This window comes from Phoca vitulina, unplaced genomic scaffold (genome assembly GCF_004348235.1).
Source record: "Phoca vitulina isolate PV1807 unplaced genomic scaffold, GSC_HSeal_1.0 scaffold21, whole genome shotgun sequence".
Lineage (NCBI taxonomy): Eukaryota > Metazoa > Chordata > Mammalia > Carnivora > Phocidae > Phoca > Phoca vitulina.
The window spans coordinates 11,656,361-11,683,604 of record NW_022589724.1 but is presented as its reverse complement, the minus strand read 5'-3'; the positions used below and the strand labels follow the sequence as shown (position 1 = coordinate 11,683,604).

General features: G+C 37.9%; 1 protein-coding gene across 5 annotated transcripts in view; it reads right to left on the bottom strand.

Moving 5' to 3' along the window:
• Positions 1–303: 303 nt before the first annotated feature.
• MUSK (muscle associated receptor tyrosine kinase) overlaps positions 304–27,244 on the bottom strand; it is an 87,070-nt gene continuing 60,129 nt past the window's right edge. For 2 of the 5 annotated variants that reach the window (XM_032418753.1, XM_032418755.1), the window contains 7 exons: positions 22,510–22,516; positions 15,358–15,621; positions 10,630–10,805; positions 4,149–4,350; positions 3,445–3,636; positions 2,132–2,280; positions 304–986 (listed from right to left, as the gene is read on the bottom strand). In XM_032418753.1, coding sequence (XP_032274644.1) covers positions 304–986; positions 2,132–2,280; positions 3,445–3,636; positions 4,149–4,350; positions 10,630–10,805; positions 15,358–15,621; positions 22,510–22,516 — 1,673 coding nt within the window. Of the gene's footprint in view, positions 987–2,131; positions 2,281–3,444; positions 3,637–4,148; positions 4,351–9,938; positions 9,963–10,629; positions 10,806–15,357; positions 15,622–22,509; positions 22,517–27,244 lie in introns of all 5 variants that reach the window. The other 3 variants (XM_032418756.1, XM_032418757.1, XM_032418754.1) reach the window with 2 other exon arrangements.

The window sequence follows — 27,244 nt, the reverse complement described above, 5'->3', positions numbered from 1 at the left end:
AAGCTCTGTATCACATTTCGTATTAAAATTTAATGCAGCACAGTCTGACTCTGCCGCCAGCTAATTCAGGGACCGAAGAGGATGCCATTATCTTCCGTACACGAAGCTTAGGCTGCCTTTGCAATGGTGGACTCCGGATGGGTGGGGCTCCCGGTGAGTTCTGCGCAGGCTCGGTTCTGGCCGAGACACAGACCGCGCATGCTCCTGGCGTCCGCCAGCCTTCCTCCGGGTCTGGGGCCCAGGGCGGGGGCCTCTGAGAGGCCGAGAGGGGACCGCGGCGTTTCCCTGGGCATCCCTGCGCCCTCAGACGCTCAGCGTCCCCTCTGCCCTCTCGCACATCCGTTGCAGGATGCGGTGAATGCTGGCGAAGCTGGGCCTGTCGGCGGGCAGCTTGCTCCAGCACAGGCGCATCAGGTTGTACAACTCCAGGGGGCAGTCCTCGGGGCAGGCGAGGATGTGGCCGTCGCGCACGTAGTAGATGACCTCCTCGTGGGCCATGCCGTAGTAGGGCTGCAGGCCGTACGAGAAGATCTCCCACAGCACCACGCCGTAGGCCCACACGTCCGACTCGGTGGTGTAGCGGTTGTAGAAAATGGACTCGGGGGGCATCCAGCGGATGGGGATGGCGTCGTTTTCGTTGGCTTTGTAGTAGTCCGCCGAGTAGATGTTCCTGGAGAGGCCGAAGTCGGCGATTTTCACCACCATGTTCTCGCCCACCAGGCAGTTCCGGGTGGCCAGATCCCGGTGCACAAACTTGCGCTCCGAGAGGTAAGCCATGCCGGCGGCCACCTGCCTGGCGATGCAGAGCTGCTCGGCGCAGGAGAGGGGCGGCGGGGCAGGGCTGGACGCCTGGGCCCTCCCGGACAGGTCGCCGTGACTGAGGCTGCACCCGCTGTGCGGGGCCATGCTGCGGAGGAACTCGTTGAGGTCGCCATAGGCCATGTATTCGAAGAGCAGGCACATGGGTTTCCCGACTGCACACACGCCTGCAACCGACATCACGGGCCTTGTTAGGCGGGGTGTCTACCGTGCCTAACAAGCCAAGGACCAAGACCAGAAAACAGGGGGCCCTGGCTTTCTGTGGACAGCATCACAGTCCAACCCTGACCCCATTTGTCTGTGTCAACATCTCCCATTTTCCTTTTAAGATTCGGCTTATCTGTCACTCCCGCTAGAATGCCTGGGCTCCCAGCACTACCCATCAGATGTTCCTTCTGTCGGCCTAGGACCTGCCATCCCGTGACAATCACCTATTTGTCTGAGGTTTCTCCTCCAACATGTTAGCACTTTGAAAGCAGAAATATGTCTTACTCTTTTTTTAAATCCCACACGCCTACGAGGTGTGTGGTACAGCAAGTGCTCGGTACGTGTTTGTTTGGTGAGTGAATTTAGGAATGGATGCTTGCTTTGAGCATGTAATGTTCTGTGTTTCTGCTCCTTCTGTGGAGAAGGATGATAAGGAAGATGTTGTGTGAAATTTGGAAAGGATGGCAAAAACAATCCAAAATCTTAGGTGAGGTACTCAGTGAAACATTTCAAAATATAGGTACAATGTTCGTTCTAGAAAGAAAAAAAATGTTCATATAAATAGAGTCTCACATTTAGTGCCAGGAGGACATTTGCAAATCTTAAATTCTTGCTGTATGTGAGAGGGAAATAGGACACCTTGAAATATTAGATCATTTGGGCACAACTTCACATCACTGTAAAAATAGATTATGAGATCTAGGATTCTTTTTTCAGGCAAAAATTAGAAGTCTGTTCAAAAAGGAAGAGAAATAATGAATACCATTATCTTAGCTTTTTTATTTTGGGGCTGGTTTTTAATTCCAGGGATTTAGCAATCAGTGTATTTGTAGGTTCTAGAGAGAAAATTAAAGAAATGACAACATACCTTTCTGAGCAATTAAAAAACAACCAGTTTTTTGAACTGAGGTAATTTAATACAATGTTCTGCTCCCTGGTGCAGAAAATATTATATGGGAAGGAACAGAGATGTCTTTCTGATGAAGAAGTAAAGGAAAAGGCACAAGTGCAGGATGAAGAAGGAAAACTTGGGAAGCCTCCGTTTTGCAATAAATGTAAATAATTGCAATAAATGCAATACATTTCTTCATTTCTATTTTCATACCTAAGAGTTTCACAATGTTAGGGTTATCAAACTCTGCCATGAGGGCTGCCTCCCTCTGAAAGTCTGCTTGCATATCTGCTGAAGCTTCTTCTTTGAGCATCTTCACTGCCACCATTGTGAAAGGTTCATATGGAAGTAAGCCTGGAGCCCTGAGAGATACATTTATTTAGGAAGAAATCAACGATCAGGAACATGATACGCATCCACATTCATCTACCCACATTCATATATATTCCCTCCACTTTTGCAACCTTTCCTAGAGCCACAGAATCAAAGAAAGATGGCAGTAGTAGAGTGTACTTAAAACTTCTGGACGCCAATTAATAAAAATCACTGGGACTATTTTCAACACAGGTTGTTTGAAAAATGCATTATCTGTAAACGTCAGGAATTCTAAAGTACACAGATTCAATGAGATTGTCATTACCGCCCTAAACCTTTGATCCCTGGCCAGAATCTAAATTCCTGGAAGGCAGGGACCATAGCTTACTCATCTTTATATGCTTCTGAAGCTAAAATGGTGCTTTGCATATATTTGGTTCCCCATAAGTATTTGTGTGAGATTTTCATTAATCATGTAACCTGCATAGCAGGGCCACTATGAGTGGCAGTAAGGTTGTGTCCTGCCCAAGAACACCAGGACAAAATGACAGTTGGTGATTAAAACCAAGTCCACATTCTCCGGCCCAGCTGTGTGTCTGTGAGCCACATCCATGCAAAAAGGGTATTTCCTTCCAATTCACACAGAAGCAATAAATGGGCTAGCGTTGGCCCTTATACATACTCTTTCCTTGAGCTCATTGTTTTCTGTCATTTTTGCATTGTTTTTCCCCTTTTCGGCTTTGCCATTCCATGGACATCTATTTAATATCTACACATGTCAGGCTCTGAATTCTTAAATGGAAATACTAGTTCAAAGTAAATTTTAAACGAAGTGGAGAATACAGCAAAAGAAAATGGAAGAGAAATAAATTTTACAATTATTTACTAAAAACAATGCAAGAAATTATGATTAAAATGTACGATAAAATTATTTTCTGAAAAGGAAATGTAATTAAACTTTGCTAATTGCTCATAATTTGAACACTACACAAATGAAGATTCTATCCTTCTACCCAGCCCTATTTTTCAGCAGAGAGGAAAAATTATTAAGATTCAAGGTACAGTCCTCAGTAAAATGAGGTTAATGATGTGAAAAATTATTTGATAATAATTATCACACATACAGCCCAGGCATCAAGGTAGTGGTGGTCTGGTAACTTTTCAGACACAACATACTTCCGTGGAAAGATTTTTCACATGGGTAACTTTACCTTGCTTGAAAGACCCTTCCAAATGCTCCCTCTCCAATATCTCTCACATACTCAATGTTATTCCTTGGGTACTCCAGGCTGAGCAATTTGGGATTGAGAAGGAGTGGCATCCTCTGGTACATGGGGTTGGGATGAAGTCTGTCTAGCAAGAGCTCAGAAGGAAGAGTAGTGAGGGTTACTGCCGCAGATTCTCTGTAGGGAAGACAGGGAAGACCAATGATAAGCTCAGGATCAGGTGAGATCTTTGTACTCGGGCTTGGGTTTTAAAGAGATACGATGTTAGGAGGAAACAAAACAAATTATACTAAGGCAGCTGAAGATCCTTCAGATTTAGAGCAAGAAATATTTTCTTGGGTCTGGGAGTCAAAAGGTACCTTTTCTTAGGAATTTTGTCACTATCCAATCTGACATGGCAATGGGGCTGGGGCTGGGGGCAGATGGGGAGCAGGGATAGCCATATTCTTCCAAATTATTGTTTAGATCCTATCTGCTGTGAAAAATTAACCTTAGAACGTGATCCTATGCAAAAAGTTACTGATATTTTTAAAGATCATGGTGGGGTGCTTCATCTTAAAGCAGGGCAATGGATGTCATAAAGAGACTGGCAGTGTTACAAATATCCCTCCTCCTGTCCCCAATTCCAATATTAAATTTGTAAGTTTTAAAATATTACTACATGTGGTTAGCTTAAATTAGAATCTCACCTTTTCTTATTTTTCCATTGTTTTCGTCTTCGGCAGCAATAAAGAGTAGTTACCGTAAGAAGCACAAATATGGCAAAGCTGGACATGATGGAGATTATTACAGTCATGGAGTATGTAGGTGAGACAGAGAAGGAGGAAGAGGAAGAGGAAGGCAAGTCTGGAATGTCCACGCTTGGCTTTGAGGATGTCATGGGTGGGAATGCTGTAAGTAAACAAAATTCTTTTCATTCATTCTTAAACGTTTAAGAAGCAGTCTTTGCATTCAAGCAGTCTTCACTGAAGTCAAATAAATTTAGTAAACTAAATTTAATTTTAAGAATATGGTTTCATGGATCAGGTTCTCCCTGGTTATATATCTATAAAGTCCAAGTGTAAGAATCCAGAGATCCAGTTGTAAGTCAATCCAATTTACGGAATCACAGAATTTTAAAGACAAGACCCAGGGAAAGGAACTATTTCTTCCAAGACAAATGCAGATCCTGGGCTAGTGCTCTTTACACTGCATCATGTTGTTTATGACCTGACAATTGTGGACCTAAGTAAGTTATTAAATGAAATAATTTCATGAAATTGTATTTGATGTCAGGATCGTCAAAAGCTGAGCTTTTATACACATTTACTGTTGATTTACAAAGAAAACAAAAATAATAGAAGATGATGAAGAGTGGAAATATAAGGACACAAATGAGAAGTTAGTTCATCCAAAAATTGAGCTCCTGTCAAACTCCTATTAAAAAGGTCAGGGCAATATGAAAACAAGGCAAAATCTGCATTACCCTGGAAACCAAAAGATGCCATGTTCGTATCACTCTGTAGAGTGCAAAGTCCTCTGTGTATCTATTAAAACAAACTTATTAATTTATATTTTATATTCTTTTAATTGACTGAGTAAAGACAAAAACATGGATACAGAGTATCTTAATAGTATAATTGACAAGAATGTTCTAATAGCAAACAGTGTACTTTGTACCCTACATGGAGAGAATAAACCCTGTTTTCAAATATTTGCGGAATACTGACAGACATGATCTTTTGTCAGGCCACAAAAATAAATCTCAAATTTCAAAAGCAGAAATTATGCGGATTTATTCTGACTAAAATGCAATTAACAATAGACTAAGTAAAATCCGATAGGACATCTAAAAAAAAATTCAATAACTTTTCACTTAAAGAGTGAAAAGTAGCCATAGAGACAGATTAGAAAACAACTTCCTGATAGAGTATATGAGCTTTGGCCAAAGCCGTGCTTGGTGGTAAACTCATAGAGTTATCTCTCTCCATTAGATAAAAAGGATGAAAGTGAATGAGCTAGACATTTAACTCAAGACTTTGGAAAAGAAACACAAAAACTACAGAAAACAGAGAAAAATAGCTGATAAAGTAACAACCATGTACAAGCAGAAATTAATAAGTTAGAATACACATACCACAAATGCTAGAATTTAAAAATAGGTCAATAGTTGGTCTTAACATTTATAAGGTAGTCTAATCAGTGGAATTTTAATTTTTAAAAGACAAGAAAGGCACAAACATACAAAATTAGGAATGGTAAAGGAGTTATGACAGTAGATTGAAATAAAAATGCAATAATATGTAATTATGCAGTTACAATTTTTTAAATCTTTAGAAAAATGTTAGGACCATTTACCAAATTTGAAAAATCAGAAAATCTGAAGGTAATCGTAACCAGGAAATTTAAAAGTCATTGTAGAATTATGGATACATTCTTTTGGTCTTGGAAGAGATAAAATTTCCAGATTTTATAAAATGTTCCAATACAAGAAAAATCTATCAAATTATTGTAGACAGTTATTATAATACTAACGTCACGACCTGGCAATGTTAGCATAAAAGAAAACTGCATACATAGATTAAGGAACATAGATTTAAAAAATCCTAAATGAAATGTTAGCAATTGGCTGCAATATAGTAAAAGAATTATGTGTTTGATATAAGGAAATATATTAATATAGCACATCACAAAGTCAAAAGAAAACTTTTATTGCAGTAGATGCCTAACGCCATTTGAAATAGGACACTTATAAAAGGGATGACAAGTGGGCAGAGATTTCAAGGGGTGCCCATGGATGACTTTTTAATGTAGGAGTGGACACAGTTTCTAAGACCTGAGCACCAATGGCTAGCAAATGGTTTTAGAGCTCGTGGAGACCAAGTTTGGTCACTGCTGTGGCAGGAAGACCATCAGCTCAGGCACTGGAACTGGAAGAATGGCTCAGCAGTGCATTCTTGCAGGAGCAATGACAGTATTTCTCATCAGGTATCACAGCAACGGTGGACTTTGACTTCCTAGGTTCCTTTATGATTGGCTTGAAAGCTGAACTGACTTTCTTTGGACTGAGTCATCTGAAGGTTTTTTTTTTTTTTTAATAATCAATCCAAGATGGGTGGGGAGGGGGGCTTAAATTGCAAAGCTAAACTTCCTGCTAATAATAAAGTAGGAGCAAGCATTGAAAGACAGGAAGTGGTGACTATTTTTGTACCTGGATTTTATAGGGCAGTTCAAACCATATTTAACACGTGAGGGAATGTAATGTAACTTGTAAAATTGGTAGTGTAATCTCATTAGTAAATATAAGGATAATTTTTTGTCAAAAATATCAGACATGGGGCACCTGGGTGGCTCAGTGGGTTAAGCGTCTGACTTGATTTCGGCTCAGGTGGTGATCTTGGGGTCGTGAGATCAAGCCCCGCATCGGGCACCACGCTCAGCAGGAGGTCTGCTTGGGATTCTCTCTCTCCTTTTCCCTCTTCCCCCCACCAAAATAAATAAATAAATCTTTAAAAAAATATATCAGACATATTAAGAGAATAATCCATGATGACTTAGTAAGATTTATTTTTAAAGTCAAAAATTGGCATTGTTTGAATAATAATTTTGCTTTGTGGATTTAATTATATCTTCCTTTCTGGATAGTTTTGTTATTCCTTGTTTATTGCTTCTGATCTATTTGCCGTGGCCTTCCCTAGAGTGACATTGATTATCTCTTTGGATCCAAATTACCAACCTGGATCTTCTTCTTTTTGTCTTTTTTTCTCTCATCAATTTTATCTCTACCCTTTCCCTTTGAACATCAGGGGAATTTTTATTCACTTATTCATCCATACATTAATGTATTCACTAAGTTAACATTGATGTTGGGTATCAAGAATACTGTGGTGGACATGACAAGTCTTTGTGTTCAAGTATTTAGCTGGGAAACAATTAGTAAATCGATAATTATAATAGAATGTAAGAAGTGTTATAAGACTGATAAGCTTGTGAACATCCAGGGGCAACTCAACTCCAGGTCTAGGCATACTAGGTAGGTTTTCTAAAATGAATAATTTTAAGTTAAGTGTAAAGGTTGAATAGGGAATAACCAGTTGAAGGTGTATGTGTGTGGGTGGAGCAGGAGGAAAGGGGGGCGAGGAGGGAGGTAGTATTCCACAAAGAAGGAATAGCATATCTCAGGGTCCAAACCAAGCAGTTGTGGTGCTTTCCTAAAGGTGCACCTAAAAGTTTCCTTGTTGACTGGGGGACTGTGTATAGGTAGGGCTGCAGATACCGGGTCTGGGTCATAAAAGGCCCTGCATGCCAAGGTAGATAATTTGGACTTTGCCCTGCAGTAAATGGAGAGAATCATCAGTGGGATTAGCATCGGTGGAGTAGCATGATCAGCTTTTTGCTTCAGAAAGATCATTTGCCTGCCTGCAGCCTGACTTCCCTTGCTGATTTCACGCTACCAGGACAAAGTCCTGAATACTGGACTTTCCAGAGTTGGAAAGAGATGTTCAGTAACACACCATTATATAGGATTTCCACCATGCAGATAACAGGGATAAAGAGAAAAATCTCAAAGTTTCTTTCTAAACAGAAGCAGCAAATTGCTTATAGGAAAAAGTAACCAGACTCATACCGGATGACCAGTCATTTTCAAAACTAGAAGCTAGAAAGGAGTGAAATCACATCTGTAGATTACTGAGAGAAGAGGAATGTCACTCAAGAATGTATCCAGCTAATATAGCTTTCAACTATTCAGGTGAGAGAAAGCTAATCTGAAGATCTGTTGGGATACCTGGGCTCTGTCACCCACAAACCCATCTGAGGAAAAACATAAAATGTGTACAGCCCTATTGAATTCAGGAATATGCCTGCTAAAGAGACAAAGTAAATAGTACAAAGACATTGCAAGCTCAAAAAGATATTTCACCTCAGCAAAAAAAAAAAAAAGTTATAAAAATGAAAACTAGTGAAATTCTACTCTGTGTGTTCAAGCAAAAAAAAAAAAAAATCTTCCATCACCCTTCAAAGTGAACTGGTGATATCCTTTAGAGTTTACTCAGAAATCAAGTAACTCTTCAAGAAATATTTGAGGGCTTTATACACTCCACAAAATATGGGATACTCTACCTAATCAGGATGCCTTCTTTGCTTAACTATCAACCTACCTGAAAGGCTCAAGCCAATTTCTTCAATAATAATTGCATTTAGCCAGGGAGCACACTTTCAGACATTCCCCGTTATGTGGTCAAGTGAAGTGATCTGTTGATGACATTTGCTGTTCATTTTCTTACATGTACCAAAGATTTCATAAAACTAGGTTTTTAAGAGTAGGAAATTGGCTTACTGTAGCTAATTTATGCTGTTCACAATTTTTTAGAATAAGTATATGAGGCAAAAATATGGATTTTGTGTGTGTGTGTGTTCCTGTCTAGTCTAGGACTGAAGGTCAGCACCTTCCACAGAGTAGAATGAATGCCTGAATGGATGAATGAGTAAACAATCAAAGGATAACAAAGACCACAGTCACCAGTTAAAAGTCCAATCAAACTAAACTTTAGCTGCTTATATGACAAAGAATTGAAGCATTTCTTTTTCATTCCTTCAATTTGGAAATAACAATTTGACAGGCTTCCAGAATAATAGATTTTTAGGGTTTCCATACTGCTCTTGTTTATTAACACTGAGCCATTCAAGTGGGACCAGTAGCATTTTTTCTTTTAATACTTTAAGTCTTAGTCCTTGAAGGAAGCTGGTAAAATCAAGGCCTGGCTCTTAGCCAGGTGCAGAGGCAATTAGGCCCCGAAGATAGATCACAGGAAATGATTACGATTTAAGCCTTAGAACACTCAAATCAGAGGACGTTAATTAAAATGAAAACTTTTCTAATTTCATTCTGAAGATTTCTGCATTCTGGTAGGTTAAAGCATCATCGGATACAACTTTGTGTCTAGGACATCTCTTTCCAAGCAACCTTCTTGAATTCTTTCCTAGGGATTTTGAGGCACCCAGTTTTAAAACTGTTTTGATTTGACCCTGTAAACTTTATACTGGTAATTAGCTGTCTTAAAAAAACACCTATCTTCCAAAAGAAAGATCTGTTGTCACAAATGAGGATCATGAATTGGCTCAATGAAGAAATAAATATTTGTTTTCATCTGTAAATAATTAGATGATATAAAAATCAAAAATGCAAAATCAAAAGGTGACATTTTCAGTTTGGCTTATTTTGTAGCCATAGAAAGGATCAAGCAAGTTATAACCTCGGGGTAGGGGATATTATTTGTATCATTCAGTAAATACGGTGCTCTTCATGGCCTAATTGGGAGCTGTAAGCTGAGGTTTCTGATGATCTTCCTTCATGTTTTACACCAGTAAGCATAGCAAAAAAATGTTTGAGAGGGGCTGTACATTCTGTTCTGGACATCATGAAGTATGAGTGTAAATACGCATGCATGAATCCGATTACATACACATAAGGGTTCAAGGGCACAAATAAAATTACTTACTTGTTAAGTTTTCCTTTTTATAATCTGAGGGGGAAAGGATAAAAATTTGTTTTTAATGAGCATCCAGATACCTCACATATTCTGTGAGAGAGTGCTAAGAAATGCGAGTTCTCTTTTAGTTTTTCAGTATACAACTGGAAAACATTCTTTGCATTCAAATAAGAAAGGATTGTGTCATTGAAATTAAACCAGCTGTTAGGGCTAACAACATAGTTCCTTCCAAATGAAGTTCATTAAACAGCATGCAGAGATTCAGCTTTGTTTTGTGAGATCAGCATTTTCAACCATGTGGCTTATTTTTGCATGCTTAGAAATCTGCTTTGTTGGCTAAGAAGGGGGACTTTATTCTTTTATTCCACTCATCTGACATAATATGAGGTTTCTTAGCCATTTCTCTGCACATTCCAAAAAATGTTACAAGCTCTCATAAGATCCCCTTACAAAATAAGATCTTAAGCAGCAGTTAAAAGTGTTCCTTAATTTCTTTTTGAACAAATGAAATTAAACCCTAATGCTAACTTGGGCAATTAGGATAGACAGTAGGATTCTGTGATTAGATATCTAAAAAGGGCAGAACTCAAAAAATACATTAGAAATGCCTAGAAATATTGGGAGATTTAAGTTCACAACTTAGTTTCTTTAAAATAGTAAATTTGTCTTAACCTCTAAAGTCTTGAGAGAACTCTGTTACCTAAATATGGCAGTCTGGTGCAGGCCATGGGGTCCCAGTGCATGCTGGGGAGCTTGTTGCAATCTGGCACAGAGAGCAGGTGCATCCCAGATCTGTAGAGTCCTCTGTGAGTCTTTTCTTCCATTGCCAGCCACTCTTTTGCACAGAAGAGCTCCTTTACTGCCAGGCAATATTCTCTAAAATATTTTATGGAGAACAAAACTCGATGAATCATAGCATATTAAGGCCAAATTTGCGGCAGAGCCTAGATTCTGTATTTTCAAAACATCACCATAGTACATTGTCTGTTCTTGCAAAAGTGTTTTTGGAAGGATCCTTTTATTGTAAATAATGTGAGACTTTATGAAAGATAGCATATTATCCCTGAGATGAAATGCTATCTTGTTTTGTTTTGAAAGCGTAGTTAATGCTCCTGGGGGAAAAGAATTTTGAAGTTCAAGAGGTAACAGTTTAGGAATCCCTGATATGCATTCTCTCAAATTCATATTAAAATAACTACAAAGGGACAGAAACAGGTACATAGAGTTTAAAAAACACATAATTAAAGTCATAGATCATTGTTGATCAGTTTCTAGCCTGAGAGATTTTTCTATAATCTCAGGGCTAATGGGTGGGGACTGAGGGGTACAGTTGACACCTCTTCATACTTCATCCACCAAAACAGAAGAGTACCACCTTCCTGGCAGGTTATAGGAAGGCATATGGGTCCTTACCCACCTCGCCTTGGGGAGAAGCTGCCTCCTATCCCATTGCTGTGTGTGCTTCCATCTGAGAAAGCCAGAGTAATTTAGTCTATTTAAATATGAAATGTTATGTTCATCCATGTGTTTTATTACCAGTGAAGAGGCTGAAGAAAGACTAGTTGGACTAATGAGAATTTTGTGCATGAATATTTGTTTAAGCTTATCCTATAGAAAATAAGATAGACTTTATAGGAAAAAACTGGTTAACTCCAAATTAAAATATTTGGGATTAAAAATAAAAGGAAATTAAAGATTATTAAAGAAATTGGAGATAATAGCAATGTTGCTATTCAGAGAGGAGGAAATTATGTATGTATATGTGTATGTGTGTATGCATATGCATTGTGACATATATATGTCACAGTGGTATCTTTTTAAAAATACTCATGCCTACACTGCCACTTTTCTGGGCAACCACCTGTCAATATGGGCCAACTGAACATGTGTGGAATGAAAGGGTCATGCATATGACTGTGATAGGATACAGTGTGGTCATAAGAACAACAATAGGATTTAGAATTCTTGATGTATCTGTAATGGAAGGGAGAGCAGTGGGGCTTTCAAGGATTCTGAGAACTTGAAGAACCAGAGGAACATTGCTTAGCTTGCTTCTTATGTCTGGGTCCCACCCTTGGGTCACACAAAGGCAATTTTCTACATTCAGACAGCACTGTTAAACTGTGCAAAAATAATATGGGGCAGGTGAAAAAAATTCTGTAGCCCACATTATGTGGAGGAAGTAAATACCCTGGAAAGTTATTTTTTTACTCTAGGCAGAAGCACATATGAGAAAAATTTTTGTTTGTTTTGCTTTGTTTTCATTGACATGTATTAAAGATGACTGCTATAGAAGAGTTTTTCACAGGGAAAAAAATCAGGATGAAATGGAAAATAAACTGAAAACTAAGTTAACTTGAACATAGTAGCAACTGAAGAAAATAAAGACCACAAAGAAGTGAAAGGGACACCAAAGGACTTAAAATTGTCATTAAAAACCATAAAGAAGTGGCACTGCAAGACATTGGACAAATCACGGGAAAACTTGACAAGTCTGAACTAAATGCAGACAGAAAGAAGGAAGGGTGAAAATGTTGTGTGAGGAGACAGCTGAGGGGGAAGAGCTGGCAAGAAATCTAGAGTATAGATAATGTTTTCCAATAAGAAAACTAGAGTACATAAAAAAAAAATGAAAATACTCAAAGATATACTAAAAGAAAACATTCTTAGGACAAAAAGGACGTAAACCTGATAATTAAGGCACATTATCCATTATTTTTGTATTACTGGTAGGAAAGAAAATAATGAAAAGAGGATTACTCCCAGATGAATTTTACAAATATTTTGAATCTCAAAGATGAAAAAATAATCCTCCTACCATTTGGCAAGAAAAAAATATTCCCTCCAAAGGAACAAAATTATATGTTCTTCATTACAACACAGCCAAAAAACAATTAGTGTATAAGATTTTCAGGAAAATTAAATGTAACACAAGACTTAAATAGTCAGAAACACACACATACACACATAAGATTATGGTAAAAAGTTTTTTACATGTAATCTAAAAAACACCTACTCCAGCTGAACAAGAGATGAATAAAAATTGAGAATTTAAGAAAAAGAAAGATTTTCTGATATGAATGACAGTTAGCATCAGGGATAAGTAACAGAGATCTACACCAGGTAGTTGTATATAAGATTATGTAATCAAATGTAAAAGCTAAAAACAATGGTCTAAAATTTGATCATTGGCAAATAAAACACAGTTGAATAATACTAACCTGGTTTACAATTCCAGATAACATTTCAAAGATCAAGTGTAGAGTATTCAGTAAAATTATGTTTAACTTAATTAGGCCTACCCTCAACACCCTATTTTTTTTTTTTTTAAAGATTTTATTTATTTATTCATGAGAGACAGAGAGAGAGATTGAGAGAGAGAGAAGCAGAGGGAGAAGCAGGCTCCCAAGGAGCAGGAATCCTGATGCGGGACTCGATCCCAGGACCCTGGGATCATGACCTGAGCCGAAGGCAGACGCTTAACCATCTGAGCCACCCAGGCGCCCCTCAACATCCTATTTTTAAAATCACAACTTCATCCTCCATCCTTGGCACTCCTCATCTCCCTTAACCTCGTGCTCATTTTTTTCTTCTCTTGCTCGTGGTCTTCGCCTGCTAGAATGTAAGCCCCACAAACAAATGCCCTAGAATAGGGCTTAGAGACAGAAGCTCAATAAATATTTGTCAAATAAAAGAAATTCTTTGTCATTCATGGAAAGTTGCACAAATTATTTAATTACTATTTATGATTAGAAGACCATGAGTATATGTGGAATTTAAGAAACAAAACAGATGAACATATTGGCGGGGGTGAAAATAAAGAGAGAAACAAACCATAAGAGACTCTTAAAGATAGAGAACAAATTCAGGGTTGATAGAGGGGGTTAGGGGGAGGATGGGCTAGATGCGTGATGGGGATTAAGGAGGGCACTTGTTATCATGAGCCCTGAGTGTTACATGTAAATGATGAATCACTGAATTCTACTCCTGAAACCAAAAAAAAAAAGAGAAAAAGAGAAGAAAACCATGAGTAATAGAATGCTTTTAAAAATCTCACAAATAACTAGAAATAACTAGAAACACAAAATGGTTGAAGACCTTTGAGCAACTTGGAAGGCAAACAGAAGGTATAAGGAAAAAATTTTTTTTAAGTATACTACAATTGACTTAAAGATTTAGGAGATGATTAACTATGCCATCCTAATAAATTTGAAGTCTCATTGAAAGGGATTTTTTTAATCTTAAAAAAAAAAAGTAAATTATTCTTAATCTTAAAAAGAACATCTGTGGCTCTTGCATGTAAACTGGCCTAGGACATACATGTTGGAAAGTTACTCATGAATTTATTTTGTGCTAGCATACAAAGATACAATTCAATTTTAATTCTGATTGTTCCTCAAGAGATACTTAGCTGTCATGTCTGATGAAAATATAACCTTCTTGGGTGAAGAAATAAGTTATATTCCTCTTACAATTTCTCTAAACCCTCAAAATTTGTAGTGAGTTGAGGAATGGAGCATTCTATTTTAATGACCTCATGGCCCTATGATTATGTCAATATTTCAGTATTTTCTGGTTTTATCAAAACAGAGGTGGAAATGTGTTGTGTTGGTAGTTTTCATGTGTTTTCTTCAGAAGAAAACAGTATCTGTCCAGTTTCTAACATATACCATGAGGACAGTTTATCCTTTAATCCTCTCTGTTTTGCAGATGAGGAAACTGAAGGTTAGCCAAGATTACATGTATCTAGCAAGCGGTACAAACAGTGTTTCACCTTTGTTCTGCTTGGCTCAAAAGCCAGTTTGAGTCCTGTCTTTCCTACATAAGAAGTAAATAAAGGCAAGATAATTCTATCAAACATGGATTTATGAATTTCCATGTTTAAAGAGTACGGGGGTTTTAAAAGAAATAACTATTTATTACCACCCTCCCCCCCCCCCCACCATGAGAAAGACTGTTAGTATTTAAATTAGAACATCGGGTGGAATGTATTTTAAAATAATATACATATTACAGAAAGTAGTATTCTGAAATGCTCACCAAGATCTCATATTCATTGGCCAATAATGCTGAAACATTGGAAATGGACCTTTTTTCTTCTCTATTGTAGCTTACTAATGAGGTCCATGTTTGTGCTTTTTTTTTTTATTTCATAGAAAGCTGGAATATTTATGAATATGATAATGTGAACAATAACAAGTAGAATAGAGTATTATACCTCTTATGACATTTTCTAGGAGCTCAGAGCCCTTGTATTATAGGATATCATCAGCGATTTACATGGTAGGAATTCTGTCCAATTAATTACTTTCTATTTTGGACAAAAGCCACCTTTTGCGTTTATCATAGCACATGACAGCTTCTTTTGAAAACTCTTCCTGTTTGCATCCAACAGAATTTTCCCACTTCTTTCTTTTTTTTATTGTACCTGCAAATGGGTGTAGGAATAGGCACTAGCCCAGGGTTGCAGCCTTGGAAGATGTGGTTACACAGCAAAGCCTCAGCAGCTGGCCGGCAAAATGGGCTCACTGCTTTCAGTTCATTCCAGGCGGTATGAACCAGTAGTTCTTGGGCCTCCTCAGGATCTGCATGGGAGTTGTTGAAGAAAACAAGAGCGTCTTTGGCCAGGACAGCATTACACACCTCCCCTCTGTACTGGGCGCAGTAGCCTTTGTTATCTTTCTGTAGTTTACTGAAAGAAGAAATGAACAACGTTCTCCATCACATGCTATGTCTTAGCATTCAGTCTGGGTTGGTTTTTTTTTTTTTTTTTAATTTTTTATTTCCACCTCTGCATCACAGCAATAGGAGAAGATTGTACTAGCAACTTGGCTGAAATGTTCTGTCTGAATACTGTCTCCCTTCCCAGCTATAATTCGATCACCTCCAGCTACTCCAGAGGGTTATTATGAGGATCATATGTGATAATGGATGTGGAAAGCTTTGGGAACTATCAAGGACTGAATAGATTTGGGTAGTTTTACTATTTTACATTATAAATAGAATTTAACTACTCTTGGTTAAGGCACTTCATATGCTTCTTACAAATGGAGCTGATTTCAACAAGTAAAGTGCACCTAAAAAACACATACATCGTGACAATTAACAAATGATTGAACATAACAATTGTGGTGACCCAGCTTTTTGAGCATAGTTTATTTATGTGTTACGATAGTTAAGTCCCTGAATTTTATAGAACACATACCTCTTTGTGACACCTCCGGTACCCAGATTCCCTCACTCACACACCTTCCCAGCATTCCATTAAAGACTAAAAGCCACTCAGGGAGGAGGAAGCTTGGGATCAGGCTCTCAAAGGAGCTAAGTAGATCTTCAGCTTTACTATTTTCTCATCACATGACTTGGGGAAAGTCATCTGGTCACTCAGAGCCCCGAGGGCCTCATCTGTTGAGTGATGTAAGCAATTATTCTGAACTCAGATCGTGTGTTAATGGGTAATACATGAGGAAAAGACCTAAATTGTATAGTGCTAGCACAAAAATAAGATTAAAAGCTTATCTGCTGTAACAACTGAAGAGAATGAGAGGGAGAATGAAAAATACTGCTGGTACTCTCTGCACATATCCACTGCCCCCTAACAGAATGCTGGGGATTATAGTAATAACTCCTATGCTCATCCGACAAATATTTATTGAGCACTTATTATGTGTATACACTGTGACGGTCTCAACATATTCTTATGCCTTCCATCAGATCTCTATTGTTAACAATGACAAAAAAAGTTGTATTCTCGGGGCGCCTGGGTGGCTCAGTTGGTTAAGCGTCTGCCTTCGGCTCAGGTCATGATCCCAGGCTCCTGGGATCGAGTCCCGCATTGGGCTCCCTGCTCAGCGGGAAGCCTGCTTTCTCCCTCTCCCACTCCCCCTGCTCGTGTTCCCTCTCTTGCTGTGTCTCTCTCTGTCAAATAAATAAATAAAATCTTAAAAAAAAAAAAGTTGTATGCTCATTTAGATTTGTACAGTTGTTGGAATTTCACATTTCATTGTCTTTATATAAACGATTTTAAGGTAAGAGAGTTAAATTGGAATTTGTGAGAAATTTTTAAATTGTTAAGAGAACCCATTTGAATCCGAACAATTGATACCTGAATTAGAAACCATGGCTGACTATAGTGTTCAAATCTATTAAATGGCATACAGCTTATGTACCTTATCAGGTAAAACGATGAACTTTCAAGAAATACCATACTTTGAAATTATGTTTCATAATATAGAATCTTCCTCTAATTCAGACTAGCCTTTTACTAATTAGCCAACATGAATTTTATTTTATTTTTACTCTTTTTAATTTTTAAAAAAGATTTTATTTCTTTGTCAGAGAGAGCACGAGCAGAGGGAGAAGCAGGCTCCCCGCTGAGCAGGGAGCCCAATGTGGGACCCGATCCCAGGATCCTGGGATCATGACCTGAGCCGAAGGTGGATGCTTAACTGACTGAGCCACCCAGGTGTCCCTCCAATACGAATTTTATTACATTACCTGTAGTTTGTAGTTTGTTTTAGAAATGAAGGCCTCAAATAAGAAAACACGAAGCTGTCATGAAAACTTGGGCCAGGTAAGGTTGAGCAAAAACCCAGAGAAATAGCTTACGCCCCAGCCTCTTAGGGAAATCTGGTCTGTGATAACACTAAGAAAGTTCAAGAAAGGCAAGGATGCTGTACTTTAAGAAACTGAAGAATAATACCTAATAACCAGAAGTACTTCAAACTGGTTGACTAAATGGTCTCACATATTAATATAATATCTTGGTATAAAGGGGGGATAGATAAAACCAGGTGGGATTCTTTTCATTTAACATAAAAACTGCATCATGTAAAAGTTAAATATTTCCCCGAGTGCCTCTGAACTGAGAATTATTCATCCAGGTTTTGCTGTCCTGTGTTAACCATTGACTGACTGTATTTTTCCATAAGTATTTTTTAAATTAAAAAACATTGATTTTTCCTTTAATAATACAAGCAAAAAAAAGAAAAACCCAGAAAAGGTACATAAAAGAAAAATTAATAAAAATAGCTTCAAAAATAAGGATTATTGACAATTAATAATCAATCTCTCTCTGTGTATGTCTGCTGCCTTTCTTAATAAATGCCCTAGAAAAATCTTTGGAACAACCTCTGTTGGCCTGATAGTACTGGGTCCTCATTTATTTAGTAGCTATATAATGTAAAAGAAGAAAGAAAAAAACAGAAAAAAAAAGAATAGGTTTTGAATAGAAATGAGCTCTTGGTTTGTAATTTTGGTTCTTCTTTCTGCCTTTGCATGCTGGGAAAAGACAAAATATTAAGTGTATGGTTCTTATTAATTTTCTATGCCTCTGTGATGTTCCTAGGAGCATTAAAGACTTAGCCTTGGAAGTATATCTATGCTAAGATCAGCTCTACAAGGTAAAGGATATACAGGGCCAAGTACATATGTATTACATATACACACATATATAACATATATATATGCATACACATATACATATATAGAGACTGCCCAGTCACACTTTCAGAGTTTAAACAACTTCCTTTTCCTTTTCCTCTCCTCTTTTGCAGACTCATAAACCTCTAATTTTTCATAGTGATCAAATTTCAGAGGCAAGACATGGAGGCATATGGGGCCATGGTCCCTCATCCTCCTAACCCTATCACTTAAAAAATTTAAAAGAAGCTCACAGCAAAAACTGGGGGACAAGATGAATGCAAAGAACTTCCGCTGGTGTCTTCTGCTATCTTTTGCAAGTGAACTGTCCAACTGAAGTTGGGTTCCTCTGCTCACAGTTCTTGGAACTGCCAGTGGAGAAGTACCAGAAGCAGCTGGTCCTGCTGGTCCTTCGAACAGCAGGGCAGAGGTCACAGGGATCTGTTCACAGAATGCTGGTTATTTTGGAATGGTCTGCCGGATAAGCTCCAAAAATGCTAGTTCATATTGCACATGGAGCCAGTCCCTTTCTTGCCTCCTGACAAATGAAACCTGGCTGACCTTCCTTTCTGTAAAGTGTTTCTTTTTAGCAGCAACGGTGGATATATGATCTCAAGTCCCTCCTTAAAAGACAACTCTGCTTCGTCAAATTGAATATTTAAAGGATTCTCCCTACACTTTTTACTCTTACTTCTCTGTGCTTCAGCAGATACGAACCACATCCAGCAGAGCATGTTTCAATGTGATCTTGCAGTTTCTGAGGGAGACCTCTATTCCCTTTGAACACATAGTACTTTGTCCAAGGGCATATCCAGACGACCAGCTGAGGCTGGTTTGGGTTAAAGCAACCCCACGCCTCCAGGGGAAACTCGCACAGCTTTTCCCACCCTCCTGAGGGGTGGCGCACCTGAGAACTCCACCTGTCCTCTGGCACAGTACTTGCTCCTTCTCCACGGTTTCGCTTTCCCTGGTTTCAGTCGCCCTGGGTCAGCCACGGTCCAGAGGCAGAGGCTCCTCCTCCTGACACACCGTGGGAAGGTCACAGGTAGCCTCCCACTAGGTCATAACACCTGCATCACTCACCTCACTTTGTCTCATCTCGCAAGCATATTCTCATCTTGCATCATCACAGGAGGGGTGAGTACAGTATGGTATTTTGAGAGGCCACATTCACAACTTTTATTACAGTATATTGTTAGACTAGTTCTGTTGTTTTATTACTGTTAATCTCTTCCTATGCCTAATTTATAAATTAAACTTTATAATAGCTATGTATATACAGGAAAAAACCATAGTGTCTGTAGAGTTCCGTACTATGCATGGTTTCAGGCATCCACTGGGGGTCTTGGAACATATCACCCGTGGATAAGGGGGGACTACTGTACAGACAGGTCTTTCCTTATATAGCGACTGCCTACAGCCACTGTGCTCTCCCAGCAAGTGTGATGACGGGCTTCTACACTGCCAATCCCCAAAGCAAACTGGAATTGTTTTTATTCTTCCATGCCTACTGTCTTTGTGTACGGTTCATTCCCTAAGGCTGGGGTCAGCAAATATAATCCACAAGTCAAGTTCCACCCTCTGCCTGTCATTATACTGCCTGTGAGCTAAGAATGGTGTTTACATTTTTAAGCGGTTGAAAAAAATCAGAAGAAGTGAAAATTATATGAAATTCAAGCTTTGGTGTCCATAAGTAACGCTTTATTGGAACGGAGCCATGTTCAGCCATTTATGAATTGTCTGTGGCTGCTTTTGTGTGTAATAGCAGAGCTGAGCAGCTGCAACAGAGCCTGTGTATGAAAAGCCAAATATATTTAATATCTGGCCCTTTACAGAAAAAGGGTTTCCAACCCCTGCTCTAAGACACAGATTGTCATTTATCTGAAATGCCAAACCCAGTGTCCTCAAGGACTTGGTTGCCTCTGAAAAACACCTCTTGTAGTTCTTCTGACTAAAATCAGTACCTAGTTTTTGTGTAAAATAAAGATGTAAAAAATGATGATGTAAAGAAGAAAACATTTTTAATTTTAAAAAATTTGAAAATTATATTAGCCAAATACATAAACACTGTATATATTGTATATATTTGTACATATATCAGTTATAATCAGTATATACATGAGTATAATATATACAAGCTTATATATACTATGTATAGTGTATATATATACTATATAGTTATATATACAGTATATTTAGAATTATTCTGTAAATGTACTTTTGTATCCTGCATTTTTATTTAGCATGATTATAAGCATTATTAATAATACAATTAATGAGAATTAATATAATTGAACATTTGCCTGTGCTATTATATTTTTCAAAAGCATGGTTTTTAATCACACCAATTTCCCTCATTGGTAGATATTGACATTGCTCATAAATTTCGTTAATAAATATGGTGTTGTTTTCAATTTTGTTGTTCATACACTTATTATTTCCTTAACATAGATTATTAAAACTGGATTTACCCAATCAGTAGATACAATGATCCTAAGGCTCCTAATAAAAACTGCCAAATGCTATTTAGAGAGGTTATAGCAGTTTCCTCTCTACCAGCGGTTTGAGAGTGCTCGTGTTATCACAAGTGAAAAACTGCGTGGGTTTTTTTAGTTTACTGACTACTAATGGGTTTTTGATTTCTCATTTGCATTTACTTGCATTTGAGTGATCTGTTTCTGTCCTTGAGTCCTTGGACTTTGTCCATGCTTCCATTATTATGTTGTGTGTGTACATGTGCACCTAGTAAAATGTAAATTACTTGGGGGCAGTGAATACATACAAGTTAAAACAACTTTTCTGCTTTCCAATATAGTGCCAGAAATAGAGTGAGTGGTTTAAAAATGCATTGGAAGGACAGGGGTGCTGAATGGCATGTGAGGGAAAGATGGCATCTCTTCTCTTGGCGGCCTACATTTTAATTTAACTTTTACCACATTTAGGTTGTATATCTGTTCGGTAGATACTCAGTTTCACTGTAGAGTCCTTGAGGACAGGACTGTCTCTCAGAACTGTGATAAGTGGGGATGCCTGGGTGGCTCAGTCAGTTAAGTGTCTGCCTTCGGCTCAGGTCATGATCCCAGAGTCCTGGGATCCTGTCCCGCATCAAGCTCCCTGCTCAGCGGTAGTCTCCTTCTCCCTCTCCCCCTCCTCACTGCTTGTGCTCTCAATCTCTCACTCTCTCTCTCAAATAAATAAACTCTTAAAAAAAAAAAAGAACTGTGGTAAGTGAATGAATGCATCAAAGCTACATGAATTGGCACAATATTAAGAATTAACCAAATTTTCTTATGCAATGAATTACTTTATTCCATGGAATTAGACTCAGTGGTTGGAGTTCTAGGTCCCGCTCAGTTACTGTGCTATCTGGGCTAGTGCAGTAGTTATCAAATCTAAGTTTTTGAGTCTGTCTACCTGAGCTCAGATTGAGGTTTTATAGTTTGCAAGCTGTGTGGTCTGGGCAACTCCTAGTGCATCAGGTTCCTCATATTAAAAAATAGAGATGATAATAGGTCTTGCCCCATAAAGTCACTGAAATGTTAAAGTGAGAAAAATGGTGATCATAAATGTACCACAAACTTAGCTGCTATTGTCATTATTACTATTATTACCTACTTAATCATTCTGAATCTCAGTTTCATTGCTTGTAAAATTAGGTAAAAACAGTTATGACACTTCATAGGTTTTTTATGAAAGTCATTTTTACTGAAAATAAAACACTGTACATTGCAAAATGTTATATTACAATGTAACACTTTCTTATCTACAAGATAAAGTTATGAGGGAAAATTGGGTAGTCAGTTCTGGGTTCAATTTCCAAGCCTATCACTTACCCTTTGTGTAAGTCACTGGAACTCTCCATTTCAAAGAAAACTCTCTTAGTTTCTTTTCTGTACAATAGAGATAATAATAGTACCTGTTTCATATGGATGTCCTGAGGATAAATTTAAATAATGCATGTAAAGCTCTTAGCACAGTGTCTCATACACAGTAAGTATTCAATAGATGTGACCTATCTTCATTATCATCTTGTAAGAGTATGAAAAGGATTAGAAATTAGAAAGTTTTTGAAAGATCACAGTACTCAGCAAATAGCAATAAAGGGCAGGTCAAACAAAAACCACCACAACAAAACATTGATGTCACAGTGCTATCTTACCTCCATTCTGTTAACAGGAGAGGAAGTTCCCACAGGAAATCACATTAAAGGGGAAAAGAAGAAAAAGTTAGTACATTTTAATCTTCAGATTTGCAAGAGATAGCTTTGATATCTCTACTTCTTAAGTTTCTGGAAAGTTCTCTTTGGTTAGGAGGCCAGACACTGCATTAACAGGCAGATTTGGAGGAGGTAAAGTTAAGAGAAAACTGAGAGTCTGCAGGAACTATGTTCTTTTCAACCTGGGTCCATCACTGGCATCATCAGCCCGGGTAGTGTCAAAGCTCCAAATTCCCCTCCATTAGCCACCAAGGGACTTTGTAGCATGAAAACAAGCCTAAAGATGAGAAACCAACCTACATAAAGCACCTACAGGACCCAAGCTACAAGACCGTTCTGCCACTGTGCAGATAGAAAAGATGAAAGGAGACATCAGGAGATTCTTCTAGAGAAAATGGTCTATAATTTGGAGGGGTAAAGGCAGGTTCTAATAGCAGCTGAGCAGAGAAACCTGTGAAATACCAGGAGGCCAAGGTTATGTATCTCAATTTAAGATGTAAAAAGAGGGTTCAATACCATGAAGATGGGCCAGTGCCAAAGAGAACCCACCCATAGTATTTGGGAGGAGATAATAAGCTTAGATAGGCCTCTATTTCAAGGATGAGTCGGGAAAGAAAAATGAGACTAATTGAAGGGTGCCTGGATGTGTCAAGAATAGTAAGAGAATCAGAGGGCTTCCATGTGTTTCTGACAGAAATTCTTCCAGTTGCATTTTCTTCTGGAGGGAGGGTGGGGAGCCAGGGAAGGGTCCAAGAACGTTGCACTTATAAACAAGTGCTTTGATCTCAAAACTAGATTTTTTTAAGATTCCAAAAATTGCCAACCGTCCTCAATACGTGTAGTATCTTTACAATTATCTGGAAAAGCCAGTAAAACTCTGGCTGTCTTCTAAAACACACAGTAACTTTAATATGGGAAAGCTGCCTGATTGTAAAAAAGAATGCTTCCCTCTTCGGCTTCACTGCAGAACAGCTGATAGCAATTTAGGGTGGCTACTGGCTGTTACTCATTTATTCTTTTCCCTTTCGTTTCAAACAAAAACAAACACCTTTAATCAATTTGAAACCAGATAAAGCCACCATGAAACAGCCGGGGACAGCGTCTGTTTTGTTGGTAAGAGCACTCTACCTGTCCCGGCTGAAGCACTGGGTGGTAAAGCTGGTCGTGTGCTTCTGATGCATCCCCACGTGTTCTCGTAATCGGAAAGAGCATGTCAGGGACGAGGGAGTGTGACTATCAGACATGAGAGAGACCGTGAAACAGGGCAGTACATTCAATTAGCTACGTTGATTGTGAAAATAGAATTCAAACTTCTGGTTTTTTTTGTTGTTGTTTTTTGGTAATAGTGTGAACTATCAATGCTTAAAATATGTGGTCCATTGGAGGGGTGGGGAACTCCAATACTACTATGTTAGATCCCTCCCTACACCCATTTTTGGTTATGCTGCATATATTCATTTGAGTTTTAAATTTAGTGACCAGAAGCCCCAGATCCTGAGGTCAAAGAAGGAGCATTGTAGATGGTGGGAGTGTTGGTGGAATGACTGGCTTATGTTGGAGTATAGACTCATTCCTGTACTCTCCAACTGGATAAGAGTAGGTGGAACTCTGAATCTCAGTCTTCCAGGAAGGACCTATTAATGCCACTGAGAATGGGAAATACAAACTTTTCCTCTACTGCATCCCTTTGTCTTTTTTTTTTTTTTTTTTTTGCTAGCTTTACTGAGATATAATTATAACGTTGTGTAAGTTTAAAGTGTACACTTATATAATGCAAAATGATTACCGGCTTAGCATTAGCTAACACCTCCATCATGTCTCATAATTACCATTTCTTTTTTGTGGTGAGAACATTTAAGATCTATTCTCATAGCAACTTTCAAGTATATAATACAGTATTATTAACTATAATTACCATATGGACAAAGATTCCCAGAACTTATTCATCTTATAACTGGAAGTTTGTGCCCTTTGACCAACATCTCTCCATTTCCCCCACCACCCAGCATGGGGTAACTACCACTGTCCTCTGTGTTTCTATGAGTTAGACTTTTTCAGATTCCACACATAAGTGATACCATACATATCTGTCTTTCTCTGTCTGATTTATTTCACTTACCATAATGGCCTCAAGTTTCATCCATGTCACAAATGGCCAGATTTCCTTCTTCATCATTGTTGAATAATATCACATTGTATGTATATATGTATATGAGATGCTGTAAGATATACAGTGAGGTATTTTATATATATCACATCTTCTTTATCCATTTGTTTGTTGACAGAAATTTAGGTTGTTTCCATATCTTGTAACTAGTATCTACTGTTTCGATATATTGTGAATAATGCTGCAACAAACATGAGGGTGCAGATACCTCTTCAATATCCTATTTTCATCTCCTTTGGATAAATATCCTGAAGTGGAATTGCTGGATCATATAGCACTTCTATTTTTAATTTCTTAAGGACTCCATACTGTTTTCCACAGTGGCTGAACCAATTTACATTCCCACCAACAGTGTGCAAGGGTTTCCTTTTCTCTACATCCTTGCCAACATTTATTAACTCTTGTCTTTTTTTTTTTTGATAGTCATCCAGTTATAAGGTAATATCTCATTGTGGTTTTGATTTGCATTTCTCTGATGATTAGTGATGTTGAGCACCTTTTCATGTATCTGTTGGCCATCTGTATGTCTTTAGAAAAAAAATGTCTGTTCAGATCCTCTCTTCATTTTTTTAAAAAATTGGATTGTCTTTTTGCTTTTGAGTTATATGAGCTCTTTATGTACTTTGGATATTAGCCCCTTCTCAGGTATGCAATTTGAGAATATTTTCTCCCACTTCATAGGAAGCCTTTGCATTTTGTGGATGGTTTCCTTTGCTGGGCAGTAGCTTTTTAGTTTGATGTAATCCCATTTGTTTATTTTTGTTTTTGTGGCTTGTGCTTTTGGTGTCATATCCAAAAAAATCATCACCAAGACTGATGTCAAACTCATTGCTTATGTTTTCTCCTAGGAGTTTTATGGTTTCAGGTCTTATGTTTAGGACTTTAATCAATTTTGAGTTGCTTTTTGTGTATGGTGGAAGATAGGAGGAGTCCAGTTCTATTCTTTTGTATGGTTATCCAGTTTTTCCAGGACATTTATTGAAAAGACTGTTCTTTCCCCATTGTGTATTCTTGGCTCCTTTGCTGTAAATTAATTGACCATATACATGTGAGTTTATTTCTAGGCTCTTCATTCAGTTCCATTGGTCTATAGTTTGTTTTTATGATAATTCTATACTAGTTTGATTCCTATAGCTTTGTAATATAGTTTGAAGTTAGGAAGTATGATGCCTCCAGCTTTATTCTTCATCCTCAGGATTGCTTTGGTTGTTCACAATCTTTTATGGTTCCATACGAATTTTAGAATTGTTTGTTCTATTTCTGTGAAAAATGCCATGGGAATATTAATAGGTATTGCACTGAATCTGTAGCTTGCTTTGAGTGATACGGGAATTTTAACAGTATTAGTTCTTATCCATGAAACAGGATATCTTTTCATTTATTTGTGTCTTCAATTTTTTTTCATAAAATCTTTTAGTTTTCAACATACAGATCTTTTACCTTCTCAGTGAAACTTATTCCTCAGTATCTTATTGTTTTTGATGCTATTATAAATGGGATGATTGTCTTTATTTCTTAGATGTTTTGTTGTTAGTGTATAAAAACACAACTGATTTCTGTATGTTGATTTTGTATGCTGCAACTTTACTGGATTTGTTGATTAGTTCTAATGGTTTTTTTGTAGAGTCCCTAGGATCTTCTATATATAAGATCATATCATCTGCAAACAGACAATTTTACTTCTTCCTTTTCAGTTTGGATGCCTTTTATTTCTTTTTATTGTCCAATTGCTCGGGCTAGGACTTCCAGTACTATGTTGAAGAGTAGTGGTGAGAGTGGGCACCCTTGTCTTGTTACTGATCTTAAAGGAAAAGTTTTCAGCCTTTCACCATTGAGTATGATGTTGGCTGTGGGTTTGTCATATATGGCCTTTATTGTGTTGAAGAATGTTCTTTCTATACCCAGTTTGTTGAACATTTTTGTCATGAAAGGATATAGCATTTTTTCAAATGCTTTTTGGCATCTATTGAGATGATCATATGATTTTTATCTTTCATTCTATTGATGTGTTGTATCACATTTATTTATTTGTGTATGTTGAACCATCCTTGCATCCCAGGGATCAATCCCACTTGATCATGATAAGTGCTCTTTTTAATATGATGTTGAATTTGGCTTGCTAATATTTTGTTGAGAATTTTTGCATCTGCATTCATCAGGGAAAGTGGTCTGTAGTTTTCTCTTCTTGTGATATCCTTATCTGGCTTTGGTATCAGGGTAATGCTGGCCTCATAAAATGAGTTTGGGAGTGTTCCCCCACTGTTCAATTTTTGGAAGAGTATGAGAAGAATTGGTGTTAATTCTTCTTTAAATGTTTGGTACAGTTAGTACTGATGCCTATTTTGGTGGCATCTGGCTCTTCCAGAATTATGCTCATTACAGGGATCATGGGCTGTCTTGCTGGTCTCTGTCACAGAGCCTAGGGTTCTAATGACAAAGAGAAGGCACCTGGCCAAATACCCAGTATCCTGGTGATTTTAAATTGCAACTTGAGCCTTTCAAGGTTGTGGC